Source organism: Esox lucius, chromosome 19 (genome assembly GCF_011004845.1).
Source record: "Esox lucius isolate fEsoLuc1 chromosome 19, fEsoLuc1.pri, whole genome shotgun sequence".
NCBI lineage: Eukaryota > Metazoa > Chordata > Actinopteri > Esociformes > Esocidae > Esox > Esox lucius.
The window spans coordinates 43,127,445-43,148,987 of record NC_047587.1 but is presented as its reverse complement, the minus strand read 5'-3'; the positions used below and the strand labels follow the sequence as shown (position 1 = coordinate 43,148,987).

General features: G+C 40.0%; 2 protein-coding genes across 3 annotated transcripts in view; one reads left to right on the top strand and one right to left on the bottom strand.

Annotated features, from left to right (window-relative positions):
• tmem86a (transmembrane protein 86A) overlaps nucleotides 1-18,209 on the bottom strand; it is a 29,358-nt gene extending 11,149 nt beyond the window's left edge. Inside the window, exons 1-2 of one of the 2 annotated variants that reach the window (XM_010884339.4) lie at nucleotides 17,881-18,209; nucleotides 3,137-3,401 (exon numbers count right to left, since the gene is read on the bottom strand). In XM_010884339.4, coding sequence (XP_010882641.1) covers nucleotides 3,137-3,401; nucleotides 17,881-17,901 — 286 coding nt within the window. In that variant the 5' untranslated portion in view covers nucleotides 17,902-18,209. Of the gene's footprint in view, nucleotides 1-3,136; nucleotides 3,402-15,919; nucleotides 15,960-17,880 lie in introns of those variants that run through there. The other variant, XM_010884342.5, reaches the window with a different exon arrangement.
• A 367-nt stretch (nucleotides 18,210-18,576) lies between these two features.
• The window catches only part of spty2d1 (SPT2 chromatin protein domain containing 1), a 38,233-nt gene continuing 35,266 nt past the window's right edge, over nucleotides 18,577-21,543 (top strand). Inside the window, exon 1 of the mRNA XM_010884346.3 lies at nucleotides 18,577-18,681. The gene's annotated coding sequence lies outside the window, so the exon portion shown is untranslated. The remainder of the gene's footprint in view (nucleotides 18,682-21,543) is intronic.

Genomic DNA, 21,543 nt, shown 5'->3' with positions numbered 1-21,543 from the left:
CAAGCAGTCCCTTAGACAAATTTCAGTCAGGTTTCTGACCTCACCACAGTACTGAAACCGCCCTGATTAAAGTTTTAAATGATATACGGCTAAATACTGATTCTGATAAAATAACAGTCCTGGTTCTATTAGATCCCAGTGCAGCATTTGACACTGTAGATCATAGAACACTTATAGATAGGCTGGAAAATTGGGTAGGACTCTCTGGGACAGTCCTTGATTGGTTCAGATCTTATCTAGATGGCCGGAGTTACTTTGTCAGCATTGGTATAGCATGAATCCGATAGGGTGGCTATGACATGCAGAGTTTCACACAGGGATCAGTCCTCGGACCGCTTCTGTTCAATCTCTATATGCTACCTCTGGGCCAAAATTCCACAGCTATGCCTAAGAACACTCAAATATATATGGCTCTCGAAACCGTATGACAACAGCTCAATAGACTCATCTGTGTCACTGTATAGAGGCACATAAATACCTGGATGAACCAAAAACTGTCTACAATTAAAACAAGAGATTATTGTGGTTGGCAACAAAAATAAAAAGAACTAGTATTAGTAAGGAGCCAGGATTCCCTGGCCTTTAAAACCATGGATCAAAGTGCGTATCTTGTGTTCTGATTGACTCTGACCTCACATTAACAGTCATAATCAAAAATATAGCGTAAAAATATAGCCAGAATCAAAGGTTTGGTGTCCCAAAAAGATCATGAGAAGCTCATCAATGCTTTTATCTCTAGTAGGGTTGACTACTGTAATGGCCTCTTAACTGGACTCCCGAAAAAGACTGTAAAACAACTGCAGCTCATTCAGAATGCTTCTGCTAGAATGTTAACCAGGACCAAGAGAACAGAGCACATCACTCTGTTACTTAAATCTTTGCATTGGCTTCCAGTCAGTTACAGAATAGATTTCAAAGTGGTGCTTTTAGTCTATAAATCTCTGAATGGTTTAGGACCCAAATACATTTCTGATATGTTTGAAGAATATAAACCAAGCAGGGCTCTTAGATCCATGAACACAGGTCAGCTAGTAGAGCCCAGAGTATAAACTTAACATGGAGAAGCTGTGTTTAGCACTTACGCTGTACACAACTGGAATAAACTACCAGAAGATCTTCTCTTTCCATGTGCCTATGACTGAGCACTTAAACTTAACCACATTGTTTAGCCTTAAAGCTTCCTATGTTTTTATCCCATTTTTTATCATTATATGTTTTCTTATTGTATTTTTTATTATTATGTTTTCATTTGTTTTGATGTTATCATTTGAGTATTTGTTTTCATGTTATTGTATTTTTATATATTTTTTTCTTTGTAAAGCACATTGAATTGCTTCCATGTATGAATTGTGCTATATAAATAAACCTGCTTGCTTACTTTGCACGTATCACCTACCTAAGCATTGTTGCAGACTACGAGCGCCCTTTCATGGCAAAGGTATTCCCTGATGGCATTGGCCTCTTTCAGCAGGATAATGTGCCCTGCCATAAAGCAAAAATGGTACAGGAATGGTTGGAGGAAAACAACAACGAGTTCAAGGTGACGACTCTGCCTTCAAATTCCCCAGATCTCAATCCAATCCAATATATTGTTTTTGTTGTTTGTCATTATATCCTAATACAATTGTTTCGGCACATCTACATATTAGTACTGCCAACAAAACATTTTATAATAAATATTTTACTAAGGACAACCTACATATAGCCTATAGGCTATTTACTTACTAAACATATCCCCCATATTAGGCAACTGTATTACTCTGAAAGGAAGGAAATTACAGCATGTGATCTGCTATCCGAATACCAGAGTGACAAAGTTGAATTTCCTCCAACAGGAGGAAGGTTTGTCTCAAAACGATATATGTGTTTATAAAGCAATCCGTACGCGTAGAATTTCAATTTGTTTGTACAGAATTGAGATCCACAAATGTTTTTCATGTGTTTGGAAATCTTTGTTATTTGTGAGATTTGAATGTGTATTTTTTATATATGTTCACAGATCACAAATTTACGTACAGATTGTCAATCTGCTCATACAGATTTTAAATGTACGCATGGATTGTCAATATGTTTACACAGATTGTCACGCTCTTCATACAGATTACACATTTACGCACGGATTATATATCTGTTCACACAGAGATTACTGTAGATGGCTAGCTAATACTGTAGCTATATAGTACCTGTAATGAAAAGAATGACTCCAAACATTCCAAGGCTGGTTAGTTTCTTTAGAAAACAATGACAATTTAATAGCTAACCACTACACTATGTAAACCTAAATTTAGGGCAATATGATCGTTGTCAGGTTCAAGTCTATCCTGAACAAATCTTAATGCCTAATTTGTTTAGTCCGTGTCGAGGATTGAACCTCGGTCGACTATGTGGCAGTCTGCGTATCTAACCACTGCTCCCTGTTAAATAGTGTAGTGTAGTCAGCCACTCATTCACTCAGACACATTCACTCTTCTTGGCCGGCTCCAGTTACGCAGTCCGGCAAAAAAAGCATATTGTAGCTATTAATTAACTTACGCACCTTTCTACTGACACCTCAGCAGCAAACTGTTCTAATTATTCAATGTTTGAAGGGTTCCTTTCATCCACTATTGTTTTTCTGCTCTATCCAAAGATTTTAGACTCGGCAACAACATACCATATGCTTAAGCTCTGTACAATTGGGAATCATTAAGGCAGTGTTGTATTGCAGTATTACTCTACCTGTTGATATGAAGAAATTACACCTGCGATTCTCCAACTTGAAGGGATAGGGTTAGAAGTAAAAGTAAATGTTTTCAGGCAGCAGATCCTAGTTACTAGAGCATGTGACCAGTAACCAATTGCTTGCTAGTTCAAATCCATAACCAGGCATTTGTTAAGTTCTTGAGCAAGAAATTTGATTGCTTCCCAGGCACACACTGTGGCAGCCCCTCAAAATTTGAGGGTTTGGGTCAATAGAAAAAGTAACGGTTGACGACTAAAATATTATTCTAATATAGGCATCCAAATTAGTGTTCAAATTCCTGACCGACAACAATGCATCTTATCAACCATCAACCTATTTTAAGTACCACAACACCCTTGTAGGCATTACAAAATCTGACAGGCATCAGACTGGAACACCCCCAGGATCACTTACCATGGCTAAAGTAACCCTGCTCCTGCCAGATGAGAAAGGCATCTCCTAGGCTAGAGAAGATGAGTCCAGCCAGGATCTTACGGGCGCTGGAGTGGGCACCTAAGAAGCTAAAGCCATGGGCCAGCATGAAGAGCCACAAGCAAACGATGGGTAGACACTTGATAAGGGCGCTGAACCAAGAGGGGCTGGAAGTGGGTAGCCACAGGACAAAGTAGACACAAGTGGCCTTGAAGAAGGGGACCAACTTGGGGCCCTCACTTTTCACCTGTAACACAAGAGAAAACATGAGTGAGTGAAATGAGTGAGGTTTGCATTCCATTAGTCAACATAATAACGGCAAAAGCAGACAACTAGAATTATTTTATTTTTTCAGTAAACCTTTTAGTACAATTCTAACCCTTCAGGTACATTGCAAGTCCTGTATATTCATGACACTGACTCTGAAACAAAACACTAGAAGAAAACAACTCCTAGAGAAGATCAACAACAAATGTGGGAATATTATTAGATTCATTAATATTATCTGTACATTAATTTATTTTTCACATGCTTTGCAAAGAACAGGTGTAGACTGACAATGACATGCTTACTTTCCCAATAATTGTATTATAGTAAGAGAATGATGTGCCTTAATGGCTATCCACAGTGGAATGTTATTATGTCCAGTGTTTCATCTCCTGTGTTGTTCTCTCTTGTCCAAGTGGGTCCCGGGGCTGATAAGGTAAGGGGAACAATGGGCTCGGTTTGTTTTGAAAGCTCCCGTCTAACTGAATGCACTCACTCCACAATTGTGCACACATCTAAATACAAAAATATGTTTAATAACACACGCTTGCAAGCACCTAAAGCAAAATAAATTTGTCTCATGTGGGGAGGGAACAATGATTATGGGCCAGAAATAAGTGCAATAGTTCAAATGATTCCTTCATATACTGTCTTTGGGTCATTCGCAAACAACTTCCTGGGGTGTATTTGTTACCCTTTTGTCTGACAAACAGGAAGAACTGTAGCTGCATCTTGGTTTCTGCCATATGCCAAAAGAAGGAAGTTTGTGGCTTACATTTATGCCATCAGTATAACTTTATTCTGTGGTGCTGAAGCAAGCATACATATTGCGACTACATATATAAATATCATAACATTGCGAAATAAGTTGTGGATCGTCTGAATAATTTTAGATATTTTGAAAACTGCAACCGGTGGGCACACATTACTCCAGTTCTGAACTCTTCAGACCATTTTCCAGATGAGTTGTGGCCAGTGTACTACCCTTTGGCTGTGGCAGAGCAACAGAAGACATGTTGCTGGCAGCCCCATATTACCACAATGTCTGCAAAAGGAACAAACGTCGGGGTAAGAAAAATAAATTGAAACCCTAAATGGGGATTGGGAGAAAACAAGATCCATAATTGTGTCTTTTTTAGTATAATGCTGGTTAAAACAGCAGGGTGGGGACATATTTCTTTGTTACACATATTTTTTCCTTTCTTTTTTAACCTCTCTAAATAGAAGAATAAAGGGCCCCTGTGTTTTCGGAGTTCTCCCACCACCCGGTCAATGCTGGCCAATATGGACCACTTAACGGGACTATCAGCTATACAAAAAAAACTAGAATGGTCAAGGTGGAATAGGCAAGCCAACAATTCAGGCTGTTACATTGGTGAGATGTGGGTTCAAGAATGTGGAAATCACCCATCGCATCCTGGACAGCATAGGACACTGGCCAAAATATACACTCAGTGGCCTCTTTATTAGGTACACCTACCTATTATGGTATTTCCATATGGCCCCTTTTGTCTATAGAACATGCTGAATTCTTCATGGAATGGATTCAACAAAGTGCTTGTTTATCTTTGGATTTTGGTCCATGCTTACCACATCATTCTGCAAACCTCCTGCTCCACCTCATATTAGATTGAGATCTGAGGAATGTGCTGGCCTTTGGGGTAAACTGAAGTCACAACTCAGACACTACCATGTCTGTTGCAGCAGTACTTGAAAATCGTCAGACCAGGCAATGTTTCTCCAGTCTATAATGGTTTGTGTAGCCCCTCCTCTTCCTGGTCTTAGCTGACCAGAGTAAAACCCTGTGCGGTCTACTGCTACTGTAGCCCATCCACTTCAAGGCTCAGCACGTAGTTGCCTTGAGAGATGCCCATCTTCATACCACTATAGTAAAGAGTGGTTGTTTGAGCATTTGTGGCTTCTTGAACAAGTCTGGAAATTATCTTTGGATCTCTCTCATTTACAAGGTGTTTTCACAGAATAAAAATGTTTTTTCTTTATCGCTCCATTGTCTGTAAATTGGAGAGACTAGGGCATGAAAATCCCAGGAGGTCACCTGTTTCAGATGTTGGAGCCACAGTGTCTGGCACCAATAAGCGTAAGATGATTAGGTCACACGTCTTTCCCACTGTAATGTTTGGTCAAATAACAACTAAACCTCTTGACCATACAGCCGCATGATTTGCCGTTTGGATATTTGCATTACCTAAAAGGTGTAATAAAAAGTGGCCTTTGAGAGCATACGTTCAGTTTTGTGAAAGAAAGGTATAACATGGAGAGTGTTTAGAGCAGTGTTACCTACAGGATTCATTTTTCACAGAGGGTCACTGATTTTCCTGGGTGGGATCCTGGGGCAACTGTTTTTTGTCAGATGGGCGACTTTTAAGACACAGGCATGACAGTTAATGTCTCAGTCATAACAGTCTAGAAATGTTTTGCAGGCACAACACTCCTTACATTCCAAGTTCCACTGTGTTCATATGTCAGTCAGGCATTGACATTCTATTCTTGCCATTGTATAGACTTGTTACAAGCAAAATAATACCTTTGCGTTTTTATCTTCAATCGAAGGTGTGCACATTTACTGCGATCAAAGATGCTATCTACTCCCACAGCAGGAGAAGGCAAGAAAATGCACTGTGGCCCCAAGCCGATACCAGGCAAAGGCCATAGGAAACTAGGCCTCTCTGCGCATAATATACATGTATGAGTGTTTCCGTGAACAGTCCAATTTGGGACCTAAGAATTAATGTGCTGAAATGGAGTCAGGTAGCTCTTCTCTCGTTTCCCTCTGAAACACAGAGATTGAAAATGGAAAAGGAGAACTGAAATTTACTCAACATAGGACATGCTATAGGACTTGTTTGGTGCCATATGACTCTGCCATAGATGCTGAGCAAGCATTTCACTGAATTTTCTTGTCCCTCAAGGAAGTGCCCTGTAATGGCATTGCCTTCTCGCAACAAATTCACCACAGAAGCAAGAGGGTCTAAGACCAAAACATGACATCTCCTCAAGCCATTTTAATCACACTCCTCACTCAATCGGGAAGATTCTGCTAGTACATCCATGTTGGAGGAGAAAACATTCCCCAGCAAACAGCCTCTATTGAGCTGGCCTATTATAAAGAATACAATAGAGCATGAGACAAGGCAGCTGTGTCTGACCTGTCCAGAGCCAATATAAGACAGCATATAAGCTGAACCCTTGGGCACTGTTTGAATGCAACGTCCAGGAAGCTGAATGCCTGGCTGCAATTACGGAGTTGTTAGGCTTCTGCACCGCTCAGGTCCCCATCGCTCACTTTTTCACAAGCCGAAAATGGGAGACCCTGGTGCGCTTGGGTGCACAAATCAACATAAGCCTTCATTTGGGAGTCAAATTAGCATTGGAGAGTAGTATTTCACCATCCTTCCTGCTTTGATGACCGTATCACAAACAAAAGCTGTTTGTAGGTACATTAAAACAGTGTTACTAAACGGGCAATTGGTCACAAACTGAATTGGGATAAGATTACCACTAATACACTACGACAAAATCTGCCTTGGCTTGGGATTCTCCATTAGAAACAGCATTGTGCTTCAGCAGACCTATCATACCATTTATGTATTCTCAGTAATTTGACACCAAGGTGATAAGTGACACTCATTCACTCTCACCCTTGCTTTCTGCACCTCCCTCCCTCTCCCTATTCCCTCCTTCCCTTTCCTCTTTCTTTCTCCCTCATCATACTTTGTTGGCAAATGGGGCGCAACAGGTGTACAAATACATTTCTGTTATGTTAGGTTAGGGTTAGGGGGGTTGTATTACTGTTGGTCATGATACTCTATATGACATTAGATATTTCCAACACACAGTTCACACCAAGGGGTCCTATTAGGACCACAGCTGGGGGACCAAATTATTACAATATAAATCAGCCTTGTAGCAGCTAAAGAACAACTTTGATTTTCCAAAAGAAACGCTATCAAATTTAGTTTTGTCATTTGGCTGGTGCTCTTATCCAGAGTGACTTAGAAGAGCATTAAGAGTTAGGTGCCTTGCTTAAGCACACAATGAAAGCTATTCCGGCGACTCTGGCATTCAAACCAGCAACAATTCGGTTATCAGTCCGACGTGCTAACCACTGATTCTGTTTATCTGGCTGTCGCTCTTGATAAGAAGTACTCAAGTGCATGTGTAGCTTATAATATTCTTAACACTTGTGTAGCTTATACTATTCTTAACACAGACTCGTATTGCAAAGTTAATCGTTTCACAGAAAAAGAAAGAGGTGTTACAATGTATGAAAATGCTTGCACTCAGTACTATAAATTGCTCTAGATAAGATAGTCAGCTAAATGAGGAAATTGTAAAAGAACATTTACTATTATGAATTGTTATAACATTTCTCATACTTTCAATGCACTTAATATGTTAATATTTTATACCTACAGACTAGCAGTCAATACACTGAAAGGAAGAAAAGTGTTATAACTCTACATTATTGGACAATTCAAGACAAAATTTGACAAGAGGATAATTTCACAAGTATGTCCAATGGTCACAAGGAAAATATCTCCCACCAGGTTTGTGTGTGGACTTAACAACAGGCTCATACATGTGATGGTTTTGAAGCTTGACCATAATATATAGGGGATGGGACAGCTTAAGGTAAGGAGAGATATTATAGGATAATTTCATAAGGGCAAAAGTTGCAGCAGCATTTGATTCCTTCTTTGGGGTAGATTTTTAGTTCAGCCGTGGCCTATTACATAAAGACCAATCCCGGTGCCAGCTATGAATTTGGGAATAAACTGAATGAGCAAGAACCACAGCTTTCAGCAATATACGCATTAAAGTAATACCGGGTTCTTTGCAGAGCCTGTCAGGACTTTGAGTCTGCCTGTCTAGTCAAGCCTAACCACACACACACAGTAATATTTGTAAAGGGTTTACATCCTTTTACAGGCAACTTAGTCATAAATAATTGTCACAGTCTAGATGTTAAAATGGCATTGGTCAAAATGTAACTGCAATAACTAATTAGCGCTTGCCAAAAAGTGAGCCAATATTTATTCCCAGTTAGTTACCATTTACCAATGTCCTTGTTACAAATGTCCTTGCAACCAACGCTTTTGCCAAATGCTTATGAGATGTGACTTCATGCAATCTTACTTTCAATTGATGCACAGTTGACAGTTACACTTTAAAAAATATCTGTCTTATCAAGTATATTTAACTTGTTTTCAGGTTAAAAAAAAAATTAACCATCCTTAAAATAAGGAACATTTTTCTTAACAAGCTAGAATATACCACTTCTTTTTAGAAAATATGCCTTGAATATCATGTCATTTGTCTTGTTCCATTGGCAGATTATTTCCCGCAAATATCTCCACAAAAATAGTTAGTTAAATTGTCTTGTTCCATGGGCCGTTTTTTTTGCAGTGTACTTATTTTCTCAATTTCGAGTTAGATGCATTGGTGCCATCCAATGAATAAACAAGTTTGGTTTTCAAGATAAGTCTTTACTGATGTTTAAAACCCTGATGTCCAGCACAAATGTACAGTACTGGACATTATTTCATCAAACAATACTTTTCCGGACACTTCCATATAAAGAGAAGATTATTTTGTAAAATCATGAATATGATTTGGGAACCAGTGGGGCAGGTATCCTTGAAACATTTAATTGTTGCATTCTACCCAGAATTGATTGTCTGTGAACATGATGGGCTGGTGTCACCCCGAATTCAGCTATTCTGGCTAGCATCAAAGCTGCTGCTTTGTCCCCTACAGTTAACAGCACTGAACGATTATGAGAAGCAAAATTGGGAACAACAAAATCACGCTCATGCTGAAAAGTTTATGTAAGTAAAACTATTCCAGTCTGACAAGTGGATAATGGCTTTCAAAGTCTCAAATATTCAGTTACCCTGACGACACTTCCAAAAGGAATACTCAACCACTAAAGCCACTATCAGGTATGGGTAAGGTATTGCAGTATGTGGACGACTGATTGCAATGGGTGGCTCATTCAAGTACCACCTTCAGCTTGTTGACAAGGTCTTGCAGACAAGAGGAGACGCTGCCATTCAGATAAAAAGAACAAAGAGAGGTCAGGGGGTGCAGTACCTAGAGTGCACTTTGACAGAACCACACGCCCTTGATAGAGGACAGAAGTCAGTGCCTTAATGAAATGCAATACCAACACACTGAATACTAGGGGTGAAAAGAAATAGTTTTAAACAAGATTAGATTCAACTTTATTGTCATTGAACAGTACAACGAAATGCAGTAGGCATCTAACCAGAAGTGCTTATAGAGGGCAGAACATTTACAAGTATTTTGTACAGTACAGGCCAAAAGTTTGGACACACCTTCTCATTCAATGCATTTCCATTATTTTCATGACTATTTACATTGTAGATTCTCACTGAAGGCATCAAAACTATGAATTAACTCATATGGAATTATGTACTTAACAAAAAAGTGTGAAATAACGGAAAACGTCTTATATTTTAGATTCCTCAAAGTAGCCACCCTTTGCTTTTTTGATAGCGCTGCAAACCCTTGGTGTTCTCTCAATGAGCTTCATGAGGTAGTCACCTGAAATTGTTTTCACTTCACAGGTGTGCCTTGTCAGGGTTAATTAGTGGAATTGTTTCCCTTATTAATGGGGTTGGGACCATCAGTTGTATTGTGCAGAAGTCAGGTTGATACACAGCCGACAGCCCAATTGGACAACTGTTGGAATTCATATTATGGCAAGAACCAATCAGCTAAGTAAAGAGAAACGAGTGGCCATCATTACTTTAACAAATGAAGGTCAGTCAGTCCGGAAAATTGCGAGAACTTTAATGTGTCCCCAAGTGCAGTCGCAAAAACCATCAAGCGCTACAACGAAACTGGCTCACATGAGGACCGCCCCAGGAAAGGAAGACCAAGAGTCACCTCTGCTGCTGAGGATAAGTTCATCCGAGCCACCAGCCTCAGAAATCACAGGTTAACAGCAGCTCAGATTAGAGACCAGCCGAATGCCACACTGAGTTCTAGCAGCAGACACATCTCTAGAACAACTGTTAAGAGGAGACTGCGCGAATCAGGCCTTCATGGTCAAGCAGCTGCTAGGAAACCACTGCTAAGGAGAGGCAACAAGCAGAAGAGATTTGTTTGGGCCAAGAAACACAAGGAATGGACATTAGACCAGTGGAAATCTGTGCTTTGGTCTGATGAGTCCAAATTTGAGATCTTTGGTTCTAACCGCGGTGTCTTTGTGCGACGCAGAAAAGGTGAACGGATGGATTCTACATGCCTGGTTCCCACCGGGAAGCATGGAGGAGGTGTGATGGTGTGGGGGTGCTTTGCTGGTGACACTGTTGGGGATTTATTCAAAATGGAAGGCATACTGAACCAGCATGGCTACCACAGCATCCTGCAGCGACATGCCATCCCATCCGGTTTACTTTAGTTGGACCATCATTTATTTTTCAACAGGACAATAAGGGCTATTTGACCAAGAAGGAGAGTGATGGAGTGCTGAGCCAGATGACCTGGCCTCCACAGTCACTGGACCTGAACCCAATCGAGATGGTTTGGGGTGAGCTGCACCGCAGAGTGAAGGCAAAAGGGCCAATGAGTGCTAAGCATCTCTGGGAACTCGTTCAAGACTGTTGGAAACCCATTTCAGGTGACTACCTCTTGAAGCTCATCAAGAGAATGCCAAGTGTGCGCAAAGCAGTAATCAGAGTGAAGGGTGGCTATTTTGAAGAAACTAGAATATAAGACATGTTTTCAGTTATTTCACACTTTTTTGTTATGTACATAATTCCACATGTGTTCATTCATAGTTTTGGGTTAGGGTTAGGATCTACAATGTAAATAGTCATGAAAATAAAGGAAACTGATATTCAAGGCATTGAATGAGAAGGTGTGTCCAAACTTTTGGCCTATACTGCATATGTACACTCACCTAAAGGATTATTAGGAACACCATACTAATACTGTGTTTGACCCCCTTTCACCTTCAGAACTGCCATAATTCTACGTTGATTCAACAAGGTGCTGAAAGCATTCTTTAGAAATGTTGGCCCATATTGATAGGATAGCATCTTGCAGTTGATGGAGATTTGTAGGATGCACATCCAGGGCACGAAGCTCCCGTTCCACCACATCCCAAAGATGCTCAATTGGGTTGAGATCTGGTGACTGTGGGGGCCATTTCAGTACAGTGAACTCATTGTCATGTTCAAGAAACCAATTTGAAATGATTCGAGCTTTGTGACATGGTGCATTATCCTGCTGGAAGTAGCCATCAGAGGATGGGTACATGGTGGTCATAAAGGGACGGACATGGTCAGAAACAATGCTCAGGTAGGCCGTGGCATTTAAACGATGCCCAATTGGCACTAAGGGGCCTAAAGTGAGCCAAGAAAACATCCCCCACACCATTACACCACCACCACCAGCCTGCACAGTGGTAACAAGGCATGATGGATCCATGTTCTCATTCTGTTCATGCCAAATTCTGACTCTACCATCTGAATGTCTCAACAGAAATCGAGACTCATCAGACCAGGCAACATTTTTCCAGTCTTCAACTGTCCAATTTCGGTGAGCTTGTGCAAATTGTAGCCTCTTTTTCCTATTTGTAGTGGAGATGAGTGGTACCTGTTGGAGTCTTCTGCTGTTGTAACCCATCCGCCTCAAGGTTGTGCGTGTTGTGGCTTCACAAATGCTTTGCTGCATACCTCGGTTGTAACAAGTGGTTATTTCAGTCAAAGTTGCTCTTCTATCAGCTTGAATCAGTTGGCCCATTCTCTTCTGACCTCTAGCAACAACAAGGCATTTTCGCCCACAGGACTGCCGCATACTGGATGTTTTTCCCTTTTCACACCATTCTTTGTAAACCCTAGAAATGGTTGTGCGTGAAAATCCCAGTAACTGAGCAGATTGTGAAATACTCAGACCGGCCCGTCTGGCACCAACAACCATGCCACGCTCAAAATTGCTTAAATCACCTTTCTTTCCCATTCTGACATTCAGTTTGGAGTTCAGAAGATTGTCTTGACCAGGACCACACCCCTAGATGCATTGAAGCAACTGCCATGTGATTGGTTGATTAGATAATTGCATTAATGAGAAATTGAACAGGTGTTCCTAATAATCCTTTAGGTGAGTATATATTACAAGTGGAATGTGTAGTACAAATGGCAATACTAAATGTGCAATTAAGGCAAACAGATGAGGGCAGAATGTTTACAAGCATTAGGTATAGTGTATGTTACAAGTGGGATAATAGTTGTTCGGGACCAAATGTCAATTTGGTAAGTGATGGTTCAGAGTTCAGCAAAATTACAGTGGATGTGAAGAAACTGCTCCTGAGCTTGCTGGTGCGGGACTTGAGACTTGTATCATCTGCTTGATGGTAGGAGGGCAAACCGTTTGTAGCATGGGTGTGAAGGGTCTCTGATGATCCCGCATCCCCTTGCGCACACAACATTTGCACTGGAGGTCTGCGATGGCAGGAAGCTGTGCACCGGTATGGTGCAGTTTGTCAGAATGCTCTCGATTGTGCAGCGGTAAAAGTTCACAAAGATCTTGGAGGACAGGTGGGCCTTCTTCAGCCTCCTCAAAAATTACAGGCGCTGCTGCACCTTTTTACCAGAGCTGAAGTGTTGAAGGCCCAGGAGAGGTCCTTCGAGATGTGGACACCCAGGAATTTGAAGCTGGACACACTCCACCTCAGTACCATCGATGAGGACATGAGCGTGGCTGCAGCTTTAAACCATGTAATCCACAATGAGTTATTTGGTTTTTCTTTGCGTTTAGGCCCAGGTTGTTGTCAGCGCACCATGGCGCTAGGCACTTGTCCTCCTCCGTGTAGGCTGACTCATCATTGTCTCTAAGTAGGCCTACCACCGTGGTGTCATCTGTGAACTTGATGATGGTGTTGGAAATATGTACAGGAACACAGTCATGGGTGAAGTGGGACTACAGGAGAGGGCTCAGCACACAGCCTTGTGGTACACCAGTGTTCAGGATCAGGGTGGAGGAGGTGAAGTTAGACTGGGGTCTGTTGGTCAGGAAGTCCATCAGGTTAGTCATGGCTTGGATGCCCTCCCACATGCGTCAGGGTTCAGAATTGTTGCAGAAGTGCTCCTCAATCCGCAGTTTGTGGTTTTTAGCCATCTTGATAGCTCTTTTCAGGTTGGCTCTAGATGAGCTGTAGGCCTCTGCATCGCCGGATCTAAAAGCAACGTTGCGTGCCTTTAGCAGTTGTCGGACCTCTCTGTTCATACATGGCTTCTGGTTGGGGATGGTCTGTATTAGTTTATGGGTGGTGACACTGTTGGTATAGCTGTTGATGTAATCCAGAACGGAGGAAGCATATGTTTCAATGTCCGTATGGGAGTCAAGGGTGGATTGAGTAGCAAACAAACGACAAGTTAATCAAATTTTCAAAAATGATCTGTACTACCAATTGACTCACTTGGTGGCAGAAATGACAGGCTATTTCTTAAAGACAATACAAATCTAGCAAATGACCAGGTACAGGAAATTATCATGGCTAGTGAAAGCATTCCTGTGCATCCTGGCAACATCTGTACTGGCTGAAAGGGTTTTCTCGGCTGCATGCCTGATAGTCAACAGACTATGTAAGCATCCTCGTCTACTCCCGGGGCACGTGGACATGCTAATTTTTTATTAACAAGAATAAATTATCATAATAATAGACATTGCCTAATGATTCTTTAGATTTTTGTTAAGATCTTGCATGTATGCAAGCCAGATTTTGTTTGTTTTTTGTTCATTCATTTTTTATAATCCAATTAAGCTTCCTTCCTAGGATTTTTTTTATTCACTGGAACTTGAATGCATCGGTAGGTTCGTATGTTACTAATGCAGAGTGTTAGTCTATATATTACATTTAGTTTCATTTGGAAAGTATAGTTTTAAGGGCTGGCTAAATGGTCTAATACATTTGGTATTTTGTTGTTATGTCCTGAAAACATTGACACAAAGACATTATTGCTAATGTAAGGCGATCCATACATACAGTGGGGAGAACAAGAATTTGATACACTGCCGATTTTGCAGGTCTTCTTTACAAAGCATGCAGATGTCTGTAATTTTAATCATAGGTACACTTCAACTGTGAGAAAAATCCCATTGTATGATTTTTAAGTAATTAATTTGCATTTTATTGCATGACATAAGTATTTGATCACTTACCAACCAGTAAGAATTCCGTCTCTCACAGACCTGTTAGTTTTTCTTTAAGAAGCCCTCCTGTTCTCCACTCATTACCTGTATTAACTGCACCTGTTTGAACTTGTTACCTGTATGAAAGACACCTGTCCACCAGTTGGGATTTCTTTAAGACTGCAAGGGAAGCTCAGCTTCCCCTATAATGTCAAAAAAAATAATGGTCAAATATGTACTATTGTGTAAACATTTTATTGACAAAAAATGCGTTAAAACACGTTTATCTCTAAAACTAGTTAGTTCAGAATCAGCTACAGGTCGGCTGACTCGATTTTCTTCTCATACAATCCCGCAGCATCACAGTGTATTTCCCTGTTGAAGCTGAGCGTCCATTGACTTCAATGGGGCTGCTTAGAACAGTTTTTTTCAGTGCTCCGAAAGTAGACTGTGATTGGATAAATGCTGCGATTATGTGGGCTGGCCCGGACTCCGGGCTTCCGCGTGATGATTGGAGGATCTGACGATCTGTCAAACTGCATCTCCTTTTGACTGACAGCGGTCTGTACTATAAGAAGTCACTGAAGCTATTTTGCGCTCAGTCCCATTGTGGTTTTCTCAAGTGTATTCGAAAGACAAACTGCTGCAATATTTCTTGATATTTGTTTGGCGAAATTGCTAGCCAATTTGCATCATACATTTCACACAATTATAGACTACACCACAATCCTTGTTTCAGTTTTACAAAGTTTAATATATATTTTTTAGATCATTCATTCATTCATATACAGTAGTAGGCTAGGCTAGCGTAGTACACGGGTGAAACTGCACACGATGGCAGACAGTGCTAATATTGTCGACCTGATTTTAGCGAAGCCATTAATAAACAGGGTAAAATTATATTTGTAAAAATAAATAATAAATAAATAATATTGTTCTGTTACAAAATTAAATGTTATTGTCTGGGGTCCAAAAGACCCCAAAGACCCGAGTGTAACTAAAAATGAAGACCATCAGAGGGTTATAATGTAGGCCGAAAATGAGCTTCCCCTCTTTGAAAGACCAGCAGCCGCCACTGCTGTCCACACACTCAATCAAACAGACTCCAACCTCTCCACAATGGCCAAGATCAGAGAGCTGTGTAAAAAAATCAGGGATAAAATTGTAGACCTGCACAAGGCTGGGATGGGCTACAGGACAATAGGCAAGCAGCTTGGTGAGAAGGCAACAACTGTTGGCACAATTATTAGAAAATGGAAGAAGTTCAAGATGACAGTAAATCTCCCTTGGTCTGGGGCTCCTGCAAGATCTCACCTCGTGGGGCATCACTGATCATGAGGAAGGTGAGGGATCAGCCCAGAACTACACAGCAGGACCTGGTCAATGACCTGAAGAGAGCTGGGACCACAGACTCAAAGAAAAACATTAGTAACACACTACGCCATCATGGATTAAAATGTTTGATTCCGTCTCTCACAGGTAAAGTGTACCTATGATCAAAATCACATGCACATGATCAAAATCTCACTTTGTAAGTAGGAAAACCTGCAAAATCGGCAGTGTATCAAATACTTCTTCTCCCACACTGTGTGTGTGTGTGTGTGTGTGTGTGTGTGTGTGTGTGTGTGTGTGTATATGTATATATGTATATATGTATATATGTATATATGTATATATGTATATATATATATATATATATATATATATATATATATATATATATATATATATATATATATATATATATATATAAAATATATATATAAAATATATATATAGTCCTAGACTACGCTTAATCCGTATCTGCGAAAGCAGCCCCAGGTCTAATAGTTTGATTTTAATCTCATCAGGTTAGAGAATATATTTCCTAATCCTCTCAGAGACCTAAAAGAGATGTTAAGCAAACTCCAGATGGCATGTCATATGCCTTTTACTCAGGAGTGACTTCCATCTAGCAACTTGTTGGACTCTCACACTAGGCCTCAAAAGAAACACCCATGCTATCATCCTCCTATACACCACAAGCTCACAGGAACAGTGGTGAGGTATCCTCCCCTATACATAAATTGTATCCAGTTAGAGCACTGAACAACACTGCTGGCCCACAAGAACGCCATTTAGCACACTTTACTGTCCCCAACTAGTCCCAGGGCGAACTAGGGAACTCAGTGTCCGTCGCCAAGGCAACAGACAGAGAGCATTCCTGTGCAATTGCTGCGCTCGACAACGCATGCGCAATTGTCGACAGACTGTTTTTGTCTCTAGATATATTTTGAAGTATGTAGCTACACTTAATTCCAAAATGTCTATCAGGTGAACAGTTAGAAACTCTGGAAACCCAGCAGGTAGCGTAATGGAGAATCTAGTCCGAGCCAAAAGGACAATGGGACTATTATTTAGCGCATGCGTTACTCCAGGGTACCGGAAAAAATACAAAAAGGTCCATCACATGACTTTGCATTCATGAAGGGCTTATTGAACAGTGTAATAAAAGGACCAAGACAAAGGGACATTCGATCTAGGCTATACAATAGATATACCTCTGTAATCGAAACGAAAAGAATATTAAATGCATGTGTCTGTGGTGAGGTCTAACACTATCACTGAGCTAGGCTAATTGTACCAATTAGGCTGTAATTGAAACGTAGGCTTAGAATTAAAAGGTATTTGTCCCCCAACTCATGGTTTGCGCAATGATCTAAAATCAATGCAGACTCCTTTTGAAGCAGTGTTAACGAAATCATCAACAACAACTTATCACATTGTCAAAAAGACCTTACAAAATGACTGGACACCCTCCAAGTTATTATTTTGGCCTCATAAGGCAACATCTGTCTAGTCATTTCATAATTGCCTAATCTATGCCGCAGTTAAACACGCTGACTTATCGAGCTCATTGTAATAATCGGTATCAACCCTTGAAGATCCACTACAATTGAACTAATAACTAATATTATTGGTTATATCGTAATATGACAATAGCGAAAAAGTGAAAACCAATCCGTTTTGATGATCACATTGTAACGTTTAAAACCATACCGGGACCGTTTTATGTCAGTCAGTTAACAAAAAAACTAATACATGCATAGGCCTGTCACATTGACATTTGACGATTTGACAATTTCCTCTGAAAAGCCCATGAATTCAAATCGATGATAGAACGATGACACTGATTTAAAAAATAGATGTGACTAAAAATAATATAGTCTGAAACGCACATTTGTACTTCAATGTCCACATTCGTATAAAAAGAAATCTGAAATAAAAAAACTCACCACTGTCACAGGCGAAACCATCTCTCAATCGAACCCTGTAGATGATATTGACAGAGAAACTTGAGAGCGCTGCCACTCGGAGCTCCGGTCGTTTTTCCACGCGGTTGATTAATGCAGTAGTTCACTAAAATTGCTGTTTCCTTTCTTTGTGATGCGTATTGTTTTTGTCCCTGTCTTTGCGAGCTGATATTAGTGGGAGGAGGCAAACCAACCGTCATTGTGGGTGGAGATAAGATTTTCATGCTACCTTCATAACCAAGTTGTGGTGTCGTAAATACCATAATTCACGTGATTTGAACATGTAAAAAACCATAAAGTAAAAGTAAAGACATGTTTGTAAAACAATGTATTTTCTTCAAGAACCATTCGAATAAATTGAGTTTTATATAAACTGTGTTATTTTTGCATTTAACGGCTGAAATATATTTTAAAAGATCTACTGTTACTCCCTATCATAAAAAGCCAATACAATTGGACAGGTTCACAATCAAAAAGGAGCCATAAAAATCGTATTTCCTAATTCAATTGGTTTACCTTTTTTTCAAAAATGCATCGAAAACGCGGAGACACAAACGCTTCCGCTTTATGCCTTCCAGTGGAATACAACATACTGGACCAGTTGGGTGCTGATTGATGATAGGCAAGTTTACCAGTAAGCTGGTAAATTAACATTTCCCTTTTGGTTCAAAACGCAACACACGCGATGGCGTCCTTTTAGAGGAGGAGTTTTGACATATCTGTTTACTTATTCTGAGTTCATATTATAACGAAATGGGAGGTGGGCAATTACCAGCTGAAGTCGTAAGTATAATTTCGATATGTATTCACTTTTTTTTGAACTCATTAAGTTAAACACTGAACTCATGAGTCAAACATTGAAGTCAGAGAGAAACACAGATTGTCATGCGTGTATTATACATTTTAATCTAACTGAAGTCCTATCTGCAAGGACATAGGCCTACAGGAGCAAGATTCTTGACCTTGTTTAATGGTCAAGAATCTACGTCGCTGATTTATAGCCAAACACAGTGCGGTGAAAAAGTATTTGCGCCTTTCCTTATTTCCTCTATTATTGCATAGCCTATTTGTCAAACTGAATGATTTCACGTCTACATGCAAAATGTAATATAAGACAAAGAGAACTATAGTTATACAAAGTATGTGGTTACATTATAATTTTATTTTTATTCAAGGAAAAAAGTTAACCAACACCAAAGGAAAGGAAAAGATTATTTCCCCCCAGACAATGGCGTAGGTTTGTCTTGTATTGGCTCGATGGAGTCCCAGTATGGAAGTGTATAATTAACTTTATTCAAATGTTAATACATTGCATTTTCATTTTCCACCTTTGCCTGCAACATTTCAGTCAATATGAAAATTCAAATGCATTAATGTGATTTGCATTTGAATTTTATGTACTGGTATGCACATTTGCTATCAGTATTAGAATGTTAATTAAAATCCATTTGGCATTTTATTTTCAAAGTCATGCCCCGCTTTATGGTTAACAAAATTCACATGTTAATTCAAATGTGAAAAATGATGAACAGCGCCACCATTTGCAATTTAATTTCCGCACTCTAACTCTATTTTTCTAACTTAATGAAAATGACATTACAAACCCGATTTCATTTTCATGTTCTACGGTCCAGTCAGTCATTCTCTGAAGGCAGGACACTGTTTAATGTGCCAACTATAAATAGGTAGGCTACAATCATATGGGATTACTTTTGGGTCACATGGATTTGCAAAGGACTGCAAACAAGTGAATATCTAAAAATAAATAATAAATATATAAAATCGCGAACAAGAATATTAAATTGCAAAATAATAATAATAAACAATGAGGAGAATATCTATATTGTAACGTGGAGGGCAAAAATCCATAAACTTACAAATACTTGTACTTTTTAATCTTTTGAGCTTTGCAAAAATGTGGCTTTGCGGTTCAGACTTCTCTTGAGGGGATGGAGTTTTGAAGAGGGCTTCAACGTTTGCAATATTTTTTCTGCCATTGCAAATGTGACATAAATGTTGCTAACTTCGCAGGGGGTGAGGGGCGGGGTTATGGAGGACGTATCTGGTAACACTATTGGTCAGTTGGATCTAGTGACATCCTGAAGTAGGATGAGTCATAAACGTCATAACGGCACAAAGTGTCTCTTTCGGCCTTCACCATTCATTTTTTTTTCCATAGGGAATTTGTCTAGGCATACACCACCTTGTTGTTTTGATAACCATTTAAATCTCATCAGAACAAGGTGACGAAGCATATTTGCTACAATTACCTTTATAAACGTGTACAATTAGCAATTCCTAATTTAAGACTACAATTCCCTTGCGTAAACGCTCCGACGTGATTTCTAACGACACAAAGAAGCTAATGTTGACCAGTGCGGTCATTTAGAATCAATGTGCTGTTGTGTCCAACTTGAAATGAATAGTGGTGCATAGGTGGTTGCTTGCGGTTTTTTGGGCTTGTTTTAAAAGTTTTGGTCGCTTGTTAGGAAAATCTGACAAGCGATTTCTTTACATTTATGGTCGCTACTTTCCCTAAATGCATTGATCGACACTGTCTGCTCACAGCCTCACAATAATGTAAGTGCTGCAGTGTAATTCGCTCTTCCACAAATCCCCACGTGGATCTTTTCCGCCCCCACCTCCCTCTGGCGAAAAATCTAGTTAGAATTCCTTGCGATGCTACAAGTTTGAACGTTTTTTGTCAAATGCACAGAGCAACACAGCGTCATCCTGAACAATAAAAATATTTTGACATGGCACCCGAGAACTATTTAGTGAGAGTTAAGAAGAATACATAATCAAAAATATAGCCATAAAAAATAAAGCAACACTACACTCACTAGGAACACCATACTAGGGCTGTCAACGAATATTCTAAATTCGAATATATATTCGAAATAGTTTTTAAAAAACGAATTTCGAAGGTGAATATTAATATTCAAATTTTTTTTTTTAATGTGGAAAAAAAACATTCGCGGTAGCAGAGGTTGTCTGGCTGTCTGCTTTGCGAGTGGGCGCGCTAGCGCGCCTGACGGTACAGATCCATATGTCCGACACAACTGAAGCGTGGTGTCGCAACGTCATACAGCCATGGTTGATGCTCCACGCCCCTGACCAGCAGCTGATTGGATGAACGCGTGATGTGGGTCTGGGTACTCGAGAATTTCAACAGTGTCACGGCGGCTCGTTGAGAATACGATCTCGTATTTTACAAAAATAGTTCACTGAAACGTGTTTCTGAAAACATTTCAAGTGAGAAATAGGCCATGCAGTTGCTGAATCTGTCTTCATTTCAGCTCAACAAAAAGGCATTTTCGCCCACAGGACTGCCGCATACTGGATGTTTTTCCCTTTTCACACCATTCTTTGTAAACCCTAGAAATGGTTCTGCGAGAAAATCCCAGTAACTGAGCAGATTGTGAAATACTCAGACTGGCCCGTCTGGCACTAACAACCACACTCAAAATTGCTTAAATCACCTTTCTTTTCCATTCTGACATTCAGTTTGGAGTTCAGGAGATTGTCTTGACCAGGACCACACCCCTAAATGCATTGAAGCAACTGCCATGTGATTGGTTGATTAGATAATTGCATTAATGAGAAATTGAACAGGTGTTCCTAATAATCCTTTAGGTGAGTGTA